This window comes from Salvelinus sp. IW2-2015, linkage group LG27, assembly GCF_002910315.2.
Source record: "Salvelinus sp. IW2-2015 linkage group LG27, ASM291031v2, whole genome shotgun sequence".
In the NCBI taxonomy this organism is placed as follows: domain Eukaryota; kingdom Metazoa; phylum Chordata; class Actinopteri; order Salmoniformes; family Salmonidae; genus Salvelinus; species Salvelinus sp. IW2-2015.
In genome coordinates, this window is record NC_036867.1 from 9,264,297 (window position 1) to 9,281,406 (window position 17,110).

At 43.1% G+C, this 17,110-nt stretch overlaps 1 protein-coding gene across 1 annotated transcript in view; it reads left to right on the forward strand.

Annotated features, from left to right (window-relative positions):
• Window positions 1–17,110, forward strand: part of LOC111953292 (lanC-like protein 2) — a 54,864-nt gene that overhangs the window by 21,869 nt on the left and 15,885 nt on the right. Inside the window, exons 3-5 of the mRNA XM_023972476.2 lie at window positions 1,198–1,315; window positions 2,732–2,939; window positions 6,824–6,971. Coding sequence (XP_023828244.1) covers window positions 1,198–1,315; window positions 2,732–2,939; window positions 6,824–6,971 — 474 coding nt within the window. The remainder of the gene's footprint in view (window positions 1–1,197; window positions 1,316–2,731; window positions 2,940–6,823; window positions 6,972–17,110) is intronic.

A 17,110-nucleotide genomic window follows, 5' to 3' on the forward strand; every position in this document is an offset into this window, starting at 1 on the left:
AACAGCGCTGTACGGTGTAAGCCTAGGTGTGTACGTGTGTGCTTTGGTGCGCGCACATTCTGGCTCAGAGCAGAGGTGTGCGTCTCATCAGCATTCCCCACACACACAGTACTGCCACAGAAGATCGTAATCACCATGGGATCTCACTGCTTTGGCTCTTTGGCTTTGACAAAGCGGAACTGTCTGAACCCAGTCTTCTCATAGGGCTTTATGGCCTATGCTCCTCAAACTCAACTCTGGACCTCAGTGAACTCAACTCTGGACCTCAGTGTCTTTTCATTGTTCCCCTCTAATCAGGGACTGATTTTAGACCTAGGACACCAGGTGGGTGCAATTTAATTAGCAGTTGGAACAGAAAAACAGCAGGCTCCAGACCTCGTAGGGTAAGAGTTGAATGCCTCTGTCTCTCTGCTATTTGCAGGTGTTACAGAATGTCACGCAGCCTACACCCTCCACTCTTTTGACCGGTACCCCTTATATAGCCTCCCATTACTCCAATTGATAACCGGGTACCCCCCATGATTATAGCCTCCACATTGACTCTGTACCGGTACCCCCTGTATATAGCCTCCACATTGACTCTGTACCGGTACCCCCTGTATATAGCCTCCACAGTGACTCTGTACCGGTACCCCCTGTATTTTGCCTCCACATTGACTCTGTACCGGTACCCCCTGTCTATAGCCTCAGTATTGTTATTTATTGTGTTACTTTAACTTTAGTTTATTTAGTAAATATTTTCTTAACTATTTCTTGAACTGCATTGTTGGTTAAGGGCTTGTAAGTCAGCAACTTGCCCACCTGAGTGCTCTGTATTGGGGATCACTTGTGGAAAGCTCTAAGTGCAAAGGTGCATGTCTCTTCACAATTCCATGGCTCTCGACTTCCTTTCAAGACTATAACACTGGCTCTGGCTCGCAAGCTCTTTTCAAAACTCCAGTTTGACTTTAAACCCCCTTCCCACACCCTAGCCTAACCCTAGCCCTTGATGTGATTTTAACGTAGACCTACCTGGATTTAGTTGAGTCATTTTAGGTCTGGTCTCCTCCGAGCGGTTTGTGTTTTAAAAGGGCTGTCCGTACCATTTGTGTACCATTGTCTCCCTTGTACACGGTTTCATGGACTGGAACTGGAAGACACAAGGAAGATATGGTGTGGTCATGTGTTCTCGTACCCTCCTCCTCTATCCCGCCACAGATCAGCGAGGCGTTCCAGAAGAAGGTGCAGAACAAGATCAAGGACCTGCTGCAGCAGATGGAGGAGGGCCTGAAGACGGCCGACCCCCACGACTTCTCCACCTATACGGGCTGGACAGGTCAGTGACCCAGACCACAGGTCAGTGTTGCGTAGACTGATCTTCAGTTATGATTTCGAGACCTCGATGGGATTGAAGGTGAGAGACGGTTAATCATGTCTCAAGGGTAGAAAAACTAACCTCTGACTCCTACTCAGTCATCTCTGACTCCTTGTCAGACTCCAGTCACCCAAGTCATAGACAGTTCTCTCTGAAATCGCACGGCAAGCGGTACCGGAGCGCCAAGTCTAGATCCAAAAGGCTCCTTAACAGCTTCTATCCTCAAGCCATAAGACTGCTGAACAATTAATCAAATGGCCACCCGCACTATTTACATTGACCCACCCCCACCCCCCTTTGATTTTACACTGCTGCTACTCGCTGTTTATTATCTATGCATAGTTACTTTACCCCTACCTACATGTACAAATTACCTCGACTAACCTGTACCAATGCACATTGACTCGGGACTGGTGCTCCCTATATATAGTCTCGGTATTGTTACTTTTTATTACATAATTTTTTTACTTTAGTTTATTTAGTAAATATTTTCCTAACTATTTGTTGAACTGCATTGTTAGTTAAGGGCTTGTAAGTAAGCATTTCACGGTAAGGTCTACACCTGTTGTATTCTGCGCATGTGACAAATACAATTTGATTTGATTTAGGGCTATAACCCACTGTTTGATCTAAGGGTGAAGGATGTTGACATGGAGAGGCTTGAATGTCGAAATGTTCATAAACACAGGACTCTCAGTGCACTGCTATTATTGCTAAATATTGGAAGCAGGCATTTGTGGACCATAGCCTCTGGGTGCATGACCTGGTTGACCATGGATGATGTCAGTCCTGGGCCGTTCCACTTAACATGAACAGTCCATCTTGAGGGTTACAGTAATGACATTGTTACGGTAATGACATGGCAAATGTACGGTTACGGTAATGACATAAGACAGATGTGACAGCTGGTGTGTATGCGTTGTTGTGACCATTTTACCTAAGCCTTAGGTCTAGGGGAAGTGATACTGGCTGGGTACTCGTCCATAGTGCTATCCCTGTGAATTTTTGTTTTGTATCTAGCCTAAGATGTATTTATTGCTCCAGTGAGTGAGATATTTTGATTAAGTGGACTGTCAGAATGCCTCTTTAGACCTACATATTTCATGGCTAACGGAACACAATTTGACGAGCCAAAGTGAACTGTAGTTGAAAGTTAAATTCTCAGCACAGAAATACCCCATGCCTTCCCTTACCCTGTTTAGCACTCCTGCTACTAAAACGTGTCCTATTATGATCGTGTTTGGAATTTGTCCACAACTATGTTCAGATAGCTTCTGCATCAACCTCTAAACCGATTAGAGAAAATTAGCACCGATTTATGAAATCGGTTTAGAAAATATGCCAGTTATGAACGAGATTCATTTTCCCCGTCTATAGGTATCGCCCTTCTCTACCTGCAGTTGCACCGGGTGACCTGCGAGGCCTCCCACCTCCAGAGGGCGCTGGACTATGTGAAGAGGACCCTGAGGATCCTGAACGGTCGCAAGGTCACCTTCCTGTGTGGGGATGCAGGGCCACTGGCCGTGGCTGCTGTGGTGCACCACCGCCTCAAAAACCAGACAGAGAGTCAGGAGTGCCTCACCAAGTAGGGAACTTTTAAAAACTCTCTGACTGCAGTAGAAATATTGTTGTTCTTTTTAAAGCTCCTTTCTTTAATACTGGATTTGTTGTTGGCTTTAACACCAGAACCTCCTGGCCTTTCAGCCTATAAGTACCCGCTAGAGAACGTTGCCGGGCGCACCTTTAGCATATGCATCCGATGCATATCAACCCGCAAGGTGCGCAAACATAAGCACCACCACTTGATAAATAGTGCATCAACTACTATAAAGGATTAAATGCATGAAGAAATATAAATTTCCTTGCATCTGTCAATTACAAGATGTGCCCATTTCTTCATGTACAATTTGACAACTGATAAGCCTAATATTGGCACTCAGGAGATTATTGTCAATTTAATCTTGTCAAAAGGCTAACTCCTATTATGTGTGAAATTAGTTTAGGTGTAGTTTCGATGGGCCGACTTTGCAAGCTGACGGGCATCATCTCCCCCCCCCGCTCATCAACTCCGAGGCAAGGATATGTTTTGCATTATTCTAAAGGCCGACAGAATGTTTTTGTTTCCCTTACAATAAATGTCATTAGTAATAGCGTTATAGTAAGTAAAACAGCCCCATAACAGCTTCTTTTTACAAAATAAAACGTCAAAGATGATGGTATCAACCTGTAAGGCGCATGGTCAAATTATTTGCTGCTGATAAATAGGCATAACACTAACTCATCATTCCACTATTGTCTTTCTAAATTTAAATCAACCTCTTCACCCTCCTTATCCTTCAGTTAGGCCTAATTGTAAATAATGTGGAAATTAAGTGCACAAATTATAGAATGAGAGAGAGAGAGAGAAGAGAGAGAGAGAGAGGAGAGAAGAAGGAGAGAGAGAAGAGAGAGAGAGAGAGAGAGAGAGAGAGAGAGAGAGAGAGAGAGAGAGAGAGAGAGAGAGGAGAGGAGAGAGAGAGAGAGTAGAGAGAGAGAGAGAGAGAGAGAGAGAGAGAGAGAGAGAGAGAGAGAGAGAGAGAGAGAGAGAGAGAGAGAGAGAGAGAGAGAGAGAGAGAGAGAGAGAGAGAGAGAGAGAGAGAGAGAGAGAGAGAGAGAGACGATGGGAGAGAGAGAAGAGAGGAGAGAGAGAGAGAGGGAGAGAGAGAGGAGGAGAGAGACGAGAGAGAGAAGAGAGAAGAAGAGAGAAGAGAGAGAGAGAAGAGAAGAGACGAGAGAGAGAGAGAGAGAGAGAGAGAGAGAGAGAGAGAGAGAGAGAGAGAGAGAGAGAATTTATTTATTTCACTTCACACCTCTCACTATTGGTTAGAATCCAAAAGTCCATAATCACAAATGTGATTAATCAAGAAATATATATGGACTTTTGGTTTCTAACCAATGGTGAGAGGTGTGAAATGATGTCAGGAGATTGGCTAAGGAGACGCAGTATAATGAAGGGTTTCGGTTTAGAACCAGGTCAATATATATAAATATATATATATATATTAGTACCTGACTGGGTACCAACGTCCTACAGCACATTGTCTTAGCGGGTTAGGTTGGGAGTAGGTGTGAAAAAAAAGCAGGTTAAAAGGCTCTAAATACTTTTTTGTTTGTGATTTCAAAATTCTGACAAATGAGCAGTGTAAAATACAAACATTTAGGAAAAGTCAGGGAAGGAGCAGGACATGGCTTATATTTTTTGACAAAGTCAAAAGTCCGTGACCGTTGACCTATGGCGGTTCTAGTGTTAACTTGCTGACCTCATTCTCCCTACCTCCTCCTTCATTTTCTTCACGCTCTCCAACCTTCTCACACTGACTTTCTCTCTCCAATACTCTTTTACTGTCTTTACCTTTTTTCACAATCTTTGTTTTCTCTCCTTTTCCTCTCTCTACCAGTTTCTCACTTGGTCATTTTTACTCTCCACTCTTTTTCCTCAGGTGCACTGTGTTCTTCATCAAGAACCATTCAGTTAATCCCTACACTATCCAACATGTCAATTGTCCTTAAATTCTTTTCAGTCGCAAATCTCTGCTTATCACGGACAAATGTCTCTCCCATGGTCTGGGGCTGGAGTGGTGTGTGTAATGTTGAGTGGCGTGAGAGGTTGTAGCTAAACCTATTGGCCCTGCCTGCCTCTAGTACTCTATCTGGTTCTGTTAGCACGCTGATGGAACTAACACTGGAGCTCACAGCAAGGGGCTGATTAAATGTCTGAACCTCATTACACACACACACACGCACACACTCCCTACTACTCACAAAGGCCCCAGCAAAGGCCCTCTTGCTGTCATCAAAGCAGTCTGAGCCTACATGTTTTTACATCAAATGCATTCGGAAAGTATTCAGACCCCTTGACTTTTTCAACATTTTGTTAACAGCAAACAGCAAAAACAGGTTTTTATTATTTTTTAATTTTTTATTTTCAATACATTTGCTATCACATATACATAAGTATTCAGACCATTTACTCAGTATTTTGTTGAAGCACCTTTGGCAGCGATTACGGCCTCGAGTCATCTAGGGTATGCGCTTGGCAAACCTGTATTTCGCTACACCTGCAATAACATCTGCTAAACACGTGTATGTGACAAATTATTTGTATTTGGGGAGTTTCTCCCAGATCCTCTAAAGCTCTGTCAGGTTGGATTGGGAGCATCACTGCACAGCTATTTTCAGGTCTCTCCAGAGATGTTATATCGGGTTCAAGTCTGGGCTCTGCTTCACTGTAGGGATGCGGCCAGGTTTCCTCCAGATGTGATGCTTGGCATTCCGGACAAAGATTTCAATCTTGGTTTCATCAGACCAGAGAATCTTATTTCTCATGGTTTGAGATTCTTTAGGTGCCTTTTGGCAGAACTCCAAGCAGGTTGTCATGTGCCTTTTTTACTAAGGCGTGGCTTTCGGGGAGCGGCAGGTAGCCTAGTGGTTAGAGCGTTGGGCCAGTAACCGAAAGATTGCTGGATCGAATCCCCGAGCTGACACGGTAAAAGTCTGTCGTTCTGCCCCTGAGCAAGGCAGTTAACCCACTGTTCCCTGAGTGCTGAAGACGTGGATGTCGATTAAGGCAGCCCCCCCGCACCTCTCTGATTCAGAGGGGTTGGGTTAAATGCGGAAGACACATTTCAGTTGAAGGCATTCAGTTGGCCACTCAATCAGAAAGGCCTGATTGGTGGAGTCTGCAGAGATGGTTGTCCTTCTGGAAGGTTCTCCCATCTCCACAGATTAACTCTGGAGCTCTGTCAGAGTGACCATCGGGTTCTTGGTTCCAAACTTCTTCCATTTAAGAATGACGGCGGCCACTGTGTTCTTGGGGACCTTCAATGCTGCCGAAAATGTTTGGTGCCTTTCCCCAGATCTGTGCCTCGACACAATCCTGTGCCGGAGCTGTACGGACAATTCTTTCGACCTCATGGCTTGGTTTTTGCTCTGACCTAAACTGTCAACTGTGGGACCTTGTATAGACAGGTGTGTGCCTTTCCAAATCATGTCCAATCAATTGAATTTACCACAGGTGGACTCCAAGTTGTAGAAACATCTCAAGGGTGATCAATGGAAACAGGATGCATTTGAGCTCAATTTTGAGTCTCACAGCAAAGGGTCTGAAAACTTATGCGAATAAGGTATTTCTGTTTAAAAAATGTAATACATTTGCAAAAATGTCTAAACCTGTTTTCGCTTTGTCATTATAGGCTACTGTGTGTAGATTGCATTTGGAATACTTTCCGAATTCACTGTACATGGGATCCAATTTAATATAATTAGGGACTGTGACTCAATCCACCTCTGTTTTGGCTGTTTTTCTAATGTGTTTAATTTTCTTTTGTGCATTTATTACGGAAATAGTTCTGTTAGTACATGTTTTTCCTGAGTATTGTGTGTGTGTGTGCCTGTCTAAATCTGTGTTAACATGCGTCTCCCCTCCCCCAGGTTGCTCCAGCTGCAGCGTGGAGTGGTGTCTGCGGACTCTGATATGCCGGATGAGCTGCTGTACGGACGGGCCGGCTACCTGTACGCCCTGCTCTATGTCAACAAGGAGATAGGACCAGACACTGTGGATGAGACCACCATCGCCAGGGTTAGAGCAACAAGCACGCCCGCCCGCACGTACAGTACACACAGTGGACGGGACCACCATGTCAATTATAGTGCAACAACACACATCATCTCTAACACGGCGTAAACATTCTGGTTAGCAACCGGGAAAAAAAACTACAAAGTCAAATCATAATTTACTAATTTGCAAAGCACAGAGGGGACAGTATCTAACATACTCTCTGGCTGCTGTCCAGTACTCGTGTGGTGTGTGTGTGTGTGCGCGTGCGTACTGTGTAGCGTAGGAGTGGATATTCTCCAACCCCAGTCTGTCCCCCTGTCTTTCTGGTAGACAGATGGTTATTGGAGCAGCGATGGAACACCTTCCCTGTAGAGCTGTTTCACACAGAGGTGTAACGGAGAAAAATGTCCCCAGTCGCAAAAATATGCACAGTCAAAGCATAGTTTAACTATTCTCTTCCCTCTGGAGGAAAACCTTAGTGGTTACAGCTGGGACTTTTCCACTACGTCTATACTACTGTACTCGGAAACATTGGCCCCATTTAATCCCATTGGCCTAAATGTACCGTTTGCCTTTCGAGGATCATATCACCTCTTTTATCTGAACCTTAATTGCTAATCCTTAGAAGTTCCGTTCCTCTAGGGCTCCAATGCCTCTGTCTTCCACTACATTAACAGCTCATTAGGAAAGATCTGTATGCTGCTTCTCTCTCTCTCTCCCTCTCTCTCTGTCTCTCTCTGTCTCTCTCTGTCTTTTCCCCTTTTCATCTCTCTCTTTCAATTCTCTCTCTCTCTGTCTTTTCCCCTTTTCATCTCTCTCTCTCTCTCTCTCTCTCTCTCTCTCTCTCTCTCTCTCTTCCCCTTTTCATCTCTATCGATCTCTCACTGTGCAGGTTCAAGATGATGCTATTCTTAGCCCCGGTAGAGAGCCCCAGTGCAGGCTAGAGGGTAGGCATCAGCCCCCTTCATGCTCCATCAGGATGGGGAGTGAAGGTTCATGCGAGGGCCAGGCCCTTAGGGTTTAGGGTAGGCCTGGAAGAATGGATCACCTGAGCTTGTGCCCACTGCCTGCGTCACCCTCCCATCAATTCACCAGTTACTGTCTGACTGTGCCCACGTCATTCCCCTATATCAATTCACTGGTTAGTGTGTGACCTCTAGGGATGACCCTATTTAGTCGATAGGCAGTTGGTCGACCAAGATTTCTTTAGTCAAGCAGTGTACTTATTGTACAAGACACCTGCCTGATTCGTGCCTGTCTGAGTGCACTAATCCATTGCGGAGGCTGTGGAGATGGCACAGTCCGTCACTAAGGCGTGTGCTACTGAAATTGTATATGATTAAATTATGTAAGAGCTATGGTGCAAAAATAAAATTATATGATTTCATAACAAATGCACTTTCTCCCCCGTTGGATAGTAGTTGAATAGTGGTTGAATTGGCATCTTTTCCTAGACCATGTTGCTATGTGCATAATAGCAACGTTAACCAGCATGTTGGTGTTGAGAACAATGCGGCGGAGGCAGCAGCAGCATTAGGAGACGAGAAAACAGCCCTTGCCTTATTGTCTAAGAAAAGTGAGGAGAGAGGAAATCTTTACTTGGATCTATAATCAATAGCCTAACTGTTAAATGTGCCTGGCTTTATAAATCATCGATATACAGAACCAGTCAAAAGTTTGGACACACCAACTCATTCAAGGGTTTTTCTTTATTTTTTACTATTTTCCGCGTTGTAGAATAATAGTGAAGACATCAAAACTATGAAATAACACATATTGAATCATGTAGTAACCAGTAACCAAAACCATTCTCTCAACCAGCTTCATGAGGTAGTCACCTGGAATGCATTTCAATTAACAGGTGTGCCTTGTTAAAAGTTGATTTGTAGAATTTCTTTCCTTAATGCGTTTGAGCCAATCAGTTGTGTGGTGACAAGGTAGGTAGGGGTGGTATACAGAAGATGGCCTTATTTGTTAAAAGATCAAGTGCATGTTATGGCAAGAACAGCTCAAATAAGCAAAGAGAAATGACAGTTCATCATTACTTTAAGACATGAAGGTCAGTCAATCCGGAAAATTTCAAGAACTTTTAAAGTTTCTATAAGTGCAGTCGCAAAAACCATCAAGCTCTATGATGTGACTGGCTCTCATGAGGACCGCCACAGGAAAGGAAGACCCAGAGTTACCTTTGCTGCAGAGGATAAGTTCATTAGAGTTACCAGCCTCAGAAATTGGCAAATAACTGCACCTCAGATTGCACCTCACAGAGTTCAAGTAACAGACACATCTCAACATCAACTGTTCAGAGAAGAATGCGTGAATCAGGCCTTCATGGTCGAATTGCTGCAAATAACCACTACTAAAGGACACCAATAAGAAGAGACTTGCTTGGAAACACGAGCAGTGGGCATTAGACCGGTGGAAATCTGTCCTTTGGTCTGATGAGTCCAAATGTGAGATTTTTGGTTCCAACCGCTGTGTCTTTGTGAAACGCAGAGTAGGTGAACGGATCTTCGCATGTGTGGTTCCCACTGTGAAACATGGAGGAGGTGGTGTGGGGGTGCTTTGCTGGTGACGCTGTCAGTGATTTTATTTCGAATTCAAGGCAAACTTAACCAGCATGGCTACCACAGCGTTCTGCAGCGACACGCCATCCCATCTGGTTTGTGCTTAGTGGGACTATCATTTGTTTTTCAACAGGACAGTGATCCAAAACACACCTCCAGGCTGTGTAAGGGCTATTTGACCAAGAAGGAGAGTGATGGAGTAATGCATCAGATGACCTGGCCTCCACAATCACCCGACCTCAACCCAATTGAGATGGTTTGGGGTAAGTTGGACTGCAGAGTGAAGGAAAAGCAGCCAACAAGTGCTCAGCATATGTGGGAACTCCCTCAAAACGGTTGGAAAAGCATTCCAGGTGAGTACCTCATGAAGCTGGTTGAGAGAATGCAAAGCTGTCATCAAGGCAAAGGGTGGCTACTTTGAAGACTAACATTTTATTTTGATTTGTTTAAAACTTTTTTTTGGTTACCACGTGATTCCATATGTGTTATTTCATAGTTTTTCACAATTTTTTCACTTCTACAATGTATCAAATAGTAAAAATTTAAAGAAAAACCCTTGAATGAGTAGGCGTCCAAACTTTTGACTGGTACTGTATATCAACAGAAATAAGACAGATCCTGCTTCTGTTGCCTGTTGGAGTGTTTGTTTTAATAGCCTACTGTGTGCACCAAGCCTCGTGCAACCAAAACATGAGAAACAATTTCACATTCGTCTGTTTTTAATCTTTGCTATGCTGTAATAAAGGCTTTACACTTTTTTGTTGTTGTTGTTAGAACAGCCTCAGGTATGTTTTTATTACTGATATAGTGTTTACACTTTCAAATGGTCCCAAAAATTTAATTTCTCATTATTGTTATAATTATGATCATCATTCTAATAAAAAGTTATGTCATTATCATTAGTAGGCTTAGAATAGCAGCCTTGTATAACCACCATCGAGCTGTAGGCTCAACCGCATCCAGTTTAGTCTTAATACCGCATCTTACTTCGACCTATATTTCAATACTTATATAGGCTACTGTATCAATCAGTCATTAATTTGTTAATGTCATCACACAGCATACAAGTCATTCATGATTGGAAATGCAACCAAGCATATTCGTTTTTAAATTAACAAAGGGACCCGTGAATAATTTGTCTAAACAAAAAATAAACCTTTCCATTTCTTGAAATTGCATTCAGGAATGAATGCGACTGTTTTTAGTCTTTGCATTAATAAAGGCTTTACAAAAAATATATATATAGAATTGCAGACTCTGGTACGCTTATGATTTATTTAGTGTTGTGTACATTGTTCCGAACATTCAGAAAAATGATATCGTAATCTAACAGCACCTGTTTGGCACACATAATATGCATGCAGTGCTTGCTCCTTACCTTCTTTTTCTTGATCTCCAGTATTTTCCGCAACTAGTCCAATTTATTCCACACATCTGACATTCCCTTTACCTCCTGAGCAAACAGTAAACATCCCCCCATTTTCGAATTTATATGTCACGTCCTCTGCATCCATTTTGCTGTCTCGTGTTTGTAGTTTTGCTATAACCAATTTATTGATGTGATTACTACGCTATAGGTCAGGCACTATTGGTTACATGCATGCAATGCATACATTTGTCACATAAAGAGAGCAAAGGTTGAGGGAATAAGGAATGTTTTCCCTAAACAAATTAGGGATTTTGGTAACATAACTTTTCAGTCAGAAATGGCTGTAATTATGTTACAGCTTCAGCAACACGGACAGCGCGATAAACACCGTTGATGTTCTGCGGTTGTAGCTGCAGCAGGAGACAGCCCTAGTGTCCACGTACTGTATATCAATTCACCAGTTAGTGCACTGTAACCCACGAGAGATTTCAGAACCTCCACCCTTGTGCATGAGCTGAAGCAGGTATATCTATTTTTTGTTCTACCGTTACTTATTGCACAGTTTTGCACATGTTATGTGGATTTCTTGCACTTGCATGCACACAGTCACACTCATCCCATCACTGTCCTTTGTCATACTGTTGGTTTCCTTGCATCCTCCAAATGATGGATTTCCTCCAGCCCTATAAATACAGTATAGTAGCTGAATCCCCACTGCAGAACACAACTGGGAGAGTGAATTTATCCACTACCGCACCTGTCATCTCCAGCATACCAACTAAGCAATGCTACAGTACACCGTTGACAAATGGCCTGCACATTTCTGGGGCAACGATCAGACAGGTATATTATTAGGACAAATATAGGAATAAAGTTGTCACCAATTTAGTTTTAATATTAGTATTTTATGTTTTTGGGCAGGCACAGCCCTGCAATTTGTCACAGCATCATGGGGTTAGATGAGGTGCCTGTCAAGGAAAATGTGTGTTTTATACAGAGACACACACCCTTCATGGGTTACAAAACTGTGACTTTGATAGCTGTTCTTCTGGAGGGTTAATACTACTTGTTTCACTTTACATTTTTTAATTGAATTTTTTATTATTCAGTTTATGGTGCTTTGTGTAAATGAACTGAAACAGAACCAGCAGATCATTATGAGATGGGTTTTCTTCTGCAGTATGAAAGGACAAATATACAATCTGCTGACTGGCTGTTCTCGACGTGTCTCCAGTTCCCTCTTGTTGTTTTCTCTCTCTCCTTTTCTTGTGTTTGAACATTCCTTCATTTCATTCTGCAGTTGACAGCTTTGTGGCGAGGGAGTCTGAGCTTACAGGGAAAGAGAGCAGCGTTTGTGTTTTTCAAATGTTCGTTTTATTTTGCACTTTGCACATAGCCATACACCTACTCTTGTGACATCTATTTTGGAAAAACATCAGAATGAGGGGAAAAGGTGGAAAAGTTCCTTTGCTTCCAAGGCGCCACCCCGTCTTAGAAAGAAGACACACACTTGATAATGTTCATGAGTCACACGCACGCACACCTGCCACCCCCTCTCTATCTCTATTCTATCTCTATTGTTCTGGTCTGTTTTTTGCCTTCACTTTTTGCCTCTAGCCAAACGAGAGCTTACTTAACTAATCTCATTTTGCCATAGCTGTACAGCAACACGAGATGAACACACAGACAGACACAGCTCCTATCTCAGACCACATAGACTAGAGCAGTGTGTCAATCTAGTCACAACAGTTCTTCCCTTTGACGTCTTTCCGAACAGCTGTGGGCGTTTGTTTGATGTGCTAGGCTGTGATTTAATTAGTTCTATAAACAAATTAATTCACACTAAATTACATAGCCTTCCCTGTGGGTGAAACAATTTGATGGCTTATGAATGAGGCCCTGTGAATTAATGTGTTGTGTGTGTTTTAGAGACGAGGGATTTGGAGAGGAGATACAATGGTGTGAATGAGAGGAGTTGTGAATGGATGGAGATTGGTTGAGGGACTTTAAGGTTGGTATTGAATGGAGGTTGATTGAGACAAAAACATTTTTTGCCTTTATTTATACAGGTTTTTCTCGTTGAGATAACATCTATTTTTCAAGAGAGACCTGGTCCAGTAGCAGCAGGGGGAACAAAGTTTCAGACAAAACAAGTTACATACACCAACACAACACTAATCAAAACTATAGACACACATACAACAATTACATTAAAACAAAACACAAATGTCACAACAAAAATAAAGCTGTCCTAAAGACAATTACACTCTTCTATGATTTTTACACCAATCAAGTGTTAAAACTCATTACATTTTTAAATGTTTTGGAGAGAATTCCAGGACCACGGAGCTGAGTAACTAAAACTATTTCTACCGTGACCTGTTCTAGTTCTTGGTACTGTTAAAAGCAAATGAGAATGGGACCGTAGTTGATATTTATTTACCGACCTGATTTTTAAAAAAGAACAGAGAAAGTGGTATTTTACCCAAATAGGGCCTTTATAAATCAGTGTATACCGGTGTTTAAGCCTACGCAAGGTCAATGACGACCAGCCAACGGCGCTGTAGAGTCAGAAAGTTAAAGCTTGGTCGCAAATGGGTCTTCCAATTGGACAATGACCCCAAGCATACTTCCAAAGTTGTGGCAAAATGGCTTAAGGACAACAAAGTCAAGGTATTGGAGTGGCCATCACAAAGCCCTGACATCAATCCTATAGAAAATTTGTGGGCAGAACTGAAAAAAGCGTGTGCGAGCAAGGAGGCCTACAAACCTGACTCAGTTCACACAGCTCTGTCAGGAGGAATGGGCCAAAATTCACCCAACTTATTGTGGGAAGCTTGTGGAAGGCTACCTGAAACGTTTGACCCAAGTTAAACCATTTAAAGGCATGCTACCAAATACTAATTGAGTGTATGTAAACTTCTGACCCACTGGGAATGTGATGAAAGAAAGAAAAGCTGAAATAAATCATTCCTCTACTATTATTCTGACATTTCACATTCTTAAAACAGTGTGATCGTAACTGACCTAAGACAGGGAATTTTTCCTAGGATTAAAAGTCAGGAATTGTGAAAAACTGAGTTTTAAAGTATTTGACTAAGGTGTATGCAAACTTCCGACTTCAACTGGTGTGTGTGTGGTGTGGTGTGTGTGTGTGTGTATGTATATATAATATTAGATTAGATATATATATATATATATATATATATATATATATATATATATATATATATATATATATATATATACACACACACATCACTAAAATCTTAAACCGCCTGTAATGTACATCGTACCAGCTTATTCCTGGCCTCCAGAGAAAAGCTGGCATTGAATGGAGGTTGGTTGAGACTGTAAGGTTTGTATTTATGAAGAATCCCCATTAGCTGCTCCCAAGGCAGCAGCTACGATTCCTGGGGTCCAGCAACATTAAGACAGTTATATACAGTTTAAAATAACATTTCATAACACTTTTCACAACACATTAAGATTGGTATTGAATGGAGGTTGCTTGGGAGACTATGGATGGTAATGAATGGAGGTTGCTTGGGAGACTATGGTTGACAGTAATGCCATGATTGTGGATCTAGGAACCTGTGATTGCACAGCACTCGTCTCTGGTCGTTCTTGAGACAGACCTGAACAGACCTATTCCTACTGTTCTACGTTGATGGAACAATCTGATGGTGCTGGAGCTATATTATAGCCATCACTATTTGCTGGTCAGTGTAGTACCCTATTAGAAGTTCTGTCTTTTTTAAGTTTGGTTAGTGAGGACCGTTGAGCTATCGGTCCCTCCTCTCCAGTGTAGCCCTGCCCTGCCTGCCTCTCTCCTGCCTCACTGACACAGCCCTTCCCAGGGGACCTAGGGGGAGATCAGAGTGCTGAGTGTGGTTGCCACAGAGCAGAAATGGCCCTGAGTCTGCAGTTTCCCCCTGTGCAGCCCCCAGTTCACCGTCTCCAGGGATACGACTGTGCGGGAGGGAGTCGGGAGAGAGAGAGAGTACTGCAGCAGCCCTTCCCTTTATGACAAGGTGGATTTACGATGAGAGCGCGCGCGCACACACACACACACACTTGCCTACTCCTAGGCCCTATAATATTGGTATGTTTTGTTGTTGCCTTTTTCCCCAATGCCCTTTTCTTCGTTTTGTTTTGCCCTTTTCTTCGTTTTGTTTTGCCCTTTTCTTCGTTTTGTTTTGCCCTTTTCTTCGTTTTGTTTTGCCCTTTTCTTCGTTTTTTCCCCCCCAGGTTTCTGTTTTCTTCAGGTTTTTGCTCTCAAAATATTATTTTATTGGAAAACAACAATGCTTGTCCACAACAATGGTTAAACCACATCAGGAGACCACTTTTGAGGTCTGGGTGTAGTTACCCTTAAATTCAACTAGGCACGAGCCAGAGACCGTTGTTTGGTTAGCAGTGTTAGTTGATTTCCTACTCATTTCAATAAAAAAAAAATTATATTGTTGAATTCCGCTTTTAATGTCTGGATTCCGTGACGCCATCTAGGTTTTCCGCAACGCAGATTTTATAAGGCCCTACACTCCCATAGATCCATACTGCCACCACAGTGCTCTCTCAGCACATCCCTCCCTCTATAGAAACAGATCTATACAGCAGCTTATCCATAGCTCAGCAGCTCCCTGGCCAACAACTCCAGTTCACTTAAAGGAAATCCATATCACACCCGTTTTCTCCTTTCAAAAGAAGACAGAACCTCATTTGAATAAGAGTGTGTGGGGGGGGGGGGGGGGTTGCACTTGTCTGTCATTCTGCTGTGTGTGTAGAGGAGGTGGGTGTGTGTGTGTCCAGTGACTCGCGAAGAAGATGGATGAGCTTTGTTCGAGAGGCAAGAGATTTGAAAAGCTGCAATATTATGTCTTACTGAAACGTGGCTGGATGATGACGCTATGCACGTACTATTTGGTGGATTCTCCATGCAGCGTCAGGATCGTACAGCGGCTTTGGAGAAGTCGAAAGGAGGTGGAGTGTTTTCTTTTCATAAATAGCATCTGGTGTGCTGCTTCAAGTGTGAAGGAAATCTCGAGCGTTTGTACTCCTGATATAGAATACCTCATGGTAAGCTGCAGACCCTTTTATCTACCAAGAGAGTTCTTATCTGTAATTATCACGTCTGTCTACATCCCGCCCCAAGCCTACACCACACTGGCACCCAATAAACTGTATGCTCACCCAGAGGCAGCATTTCTGGTAGGCAGAGACTTAAAACCGTCCTATCTCACTTCCACCAACACGTCTTCTGCGCCACTAGGGGGGCAGAAACTCTACACCACTTTTATTCTACCCAGAGAAAAGCACACAAGGCCCTCCCTCATCCTCCCTTCGGCAAATCTGACCAGGACTCCATTCTTCTGCTTTCTGCTTACAAACAAGATCTCAAACAGGAAGCACCAGTGATGCGCTCAATACGGAAGTGGTCGGATGAAGCAGACGCGAGGCTACAAGACTGTTTTGCTAGTACAGACTGGGATATGCTCTGGGATTAATTCAATAGCATTGAGGAGTTTACCCCGAGTCATCGGCTTCATCAATAAATGCATAGACAATGTTGTCACCACAGTGACTATAAGAGCGTATCCAAACCAAAAACAGGGAATATCCGCGCTGGACCAAAGGCTAGAGTTACTGTTTACAAGGAACGGGACACGGACATGGACGCATACAAGCAAGCTCGCTATGACCTCCGAGACATCAAACATGCAAAAAGACAATATAGGAGGTGGAATCCTATTGCACCGGCGGCGTATGCTTGTCGTATATAGCAGGGCTTTAGGACGATAACAGATTACAAAGGGAAACCCAGGCATGAGTTGCCCAGCGACGCAGAACTCTCAAACGAGTTAAATGCATTTTTTTGCTCGCTTTCGAGGAATATAACACTGTGCCTTGCGTGAAAGCCTCTGTTTTTCCAAATGACTGGGATCTCGCTCTCTGGGCCCATGTGAGCAAAACATTTGAACAGGTTTACAATCACAAGGCCGCATGGAATACCAGGGCACTTTCTCAAAGCATGCGCAGACCAGCGTGCAAGTGTCTTCAGACATTTTAAATCTATCCTTGTCCCAGTCTGTAATTCCAACAGGTTTCAAGTTGACCACTATTGTCCCCGTTCCCAAGACATCCATGGTAACCTGCCTAAATAACTATCCCCCTGTAGCACTCTGCAATCTGTAATTATGAAGTGCTTTGAAAGGCTGGTCATG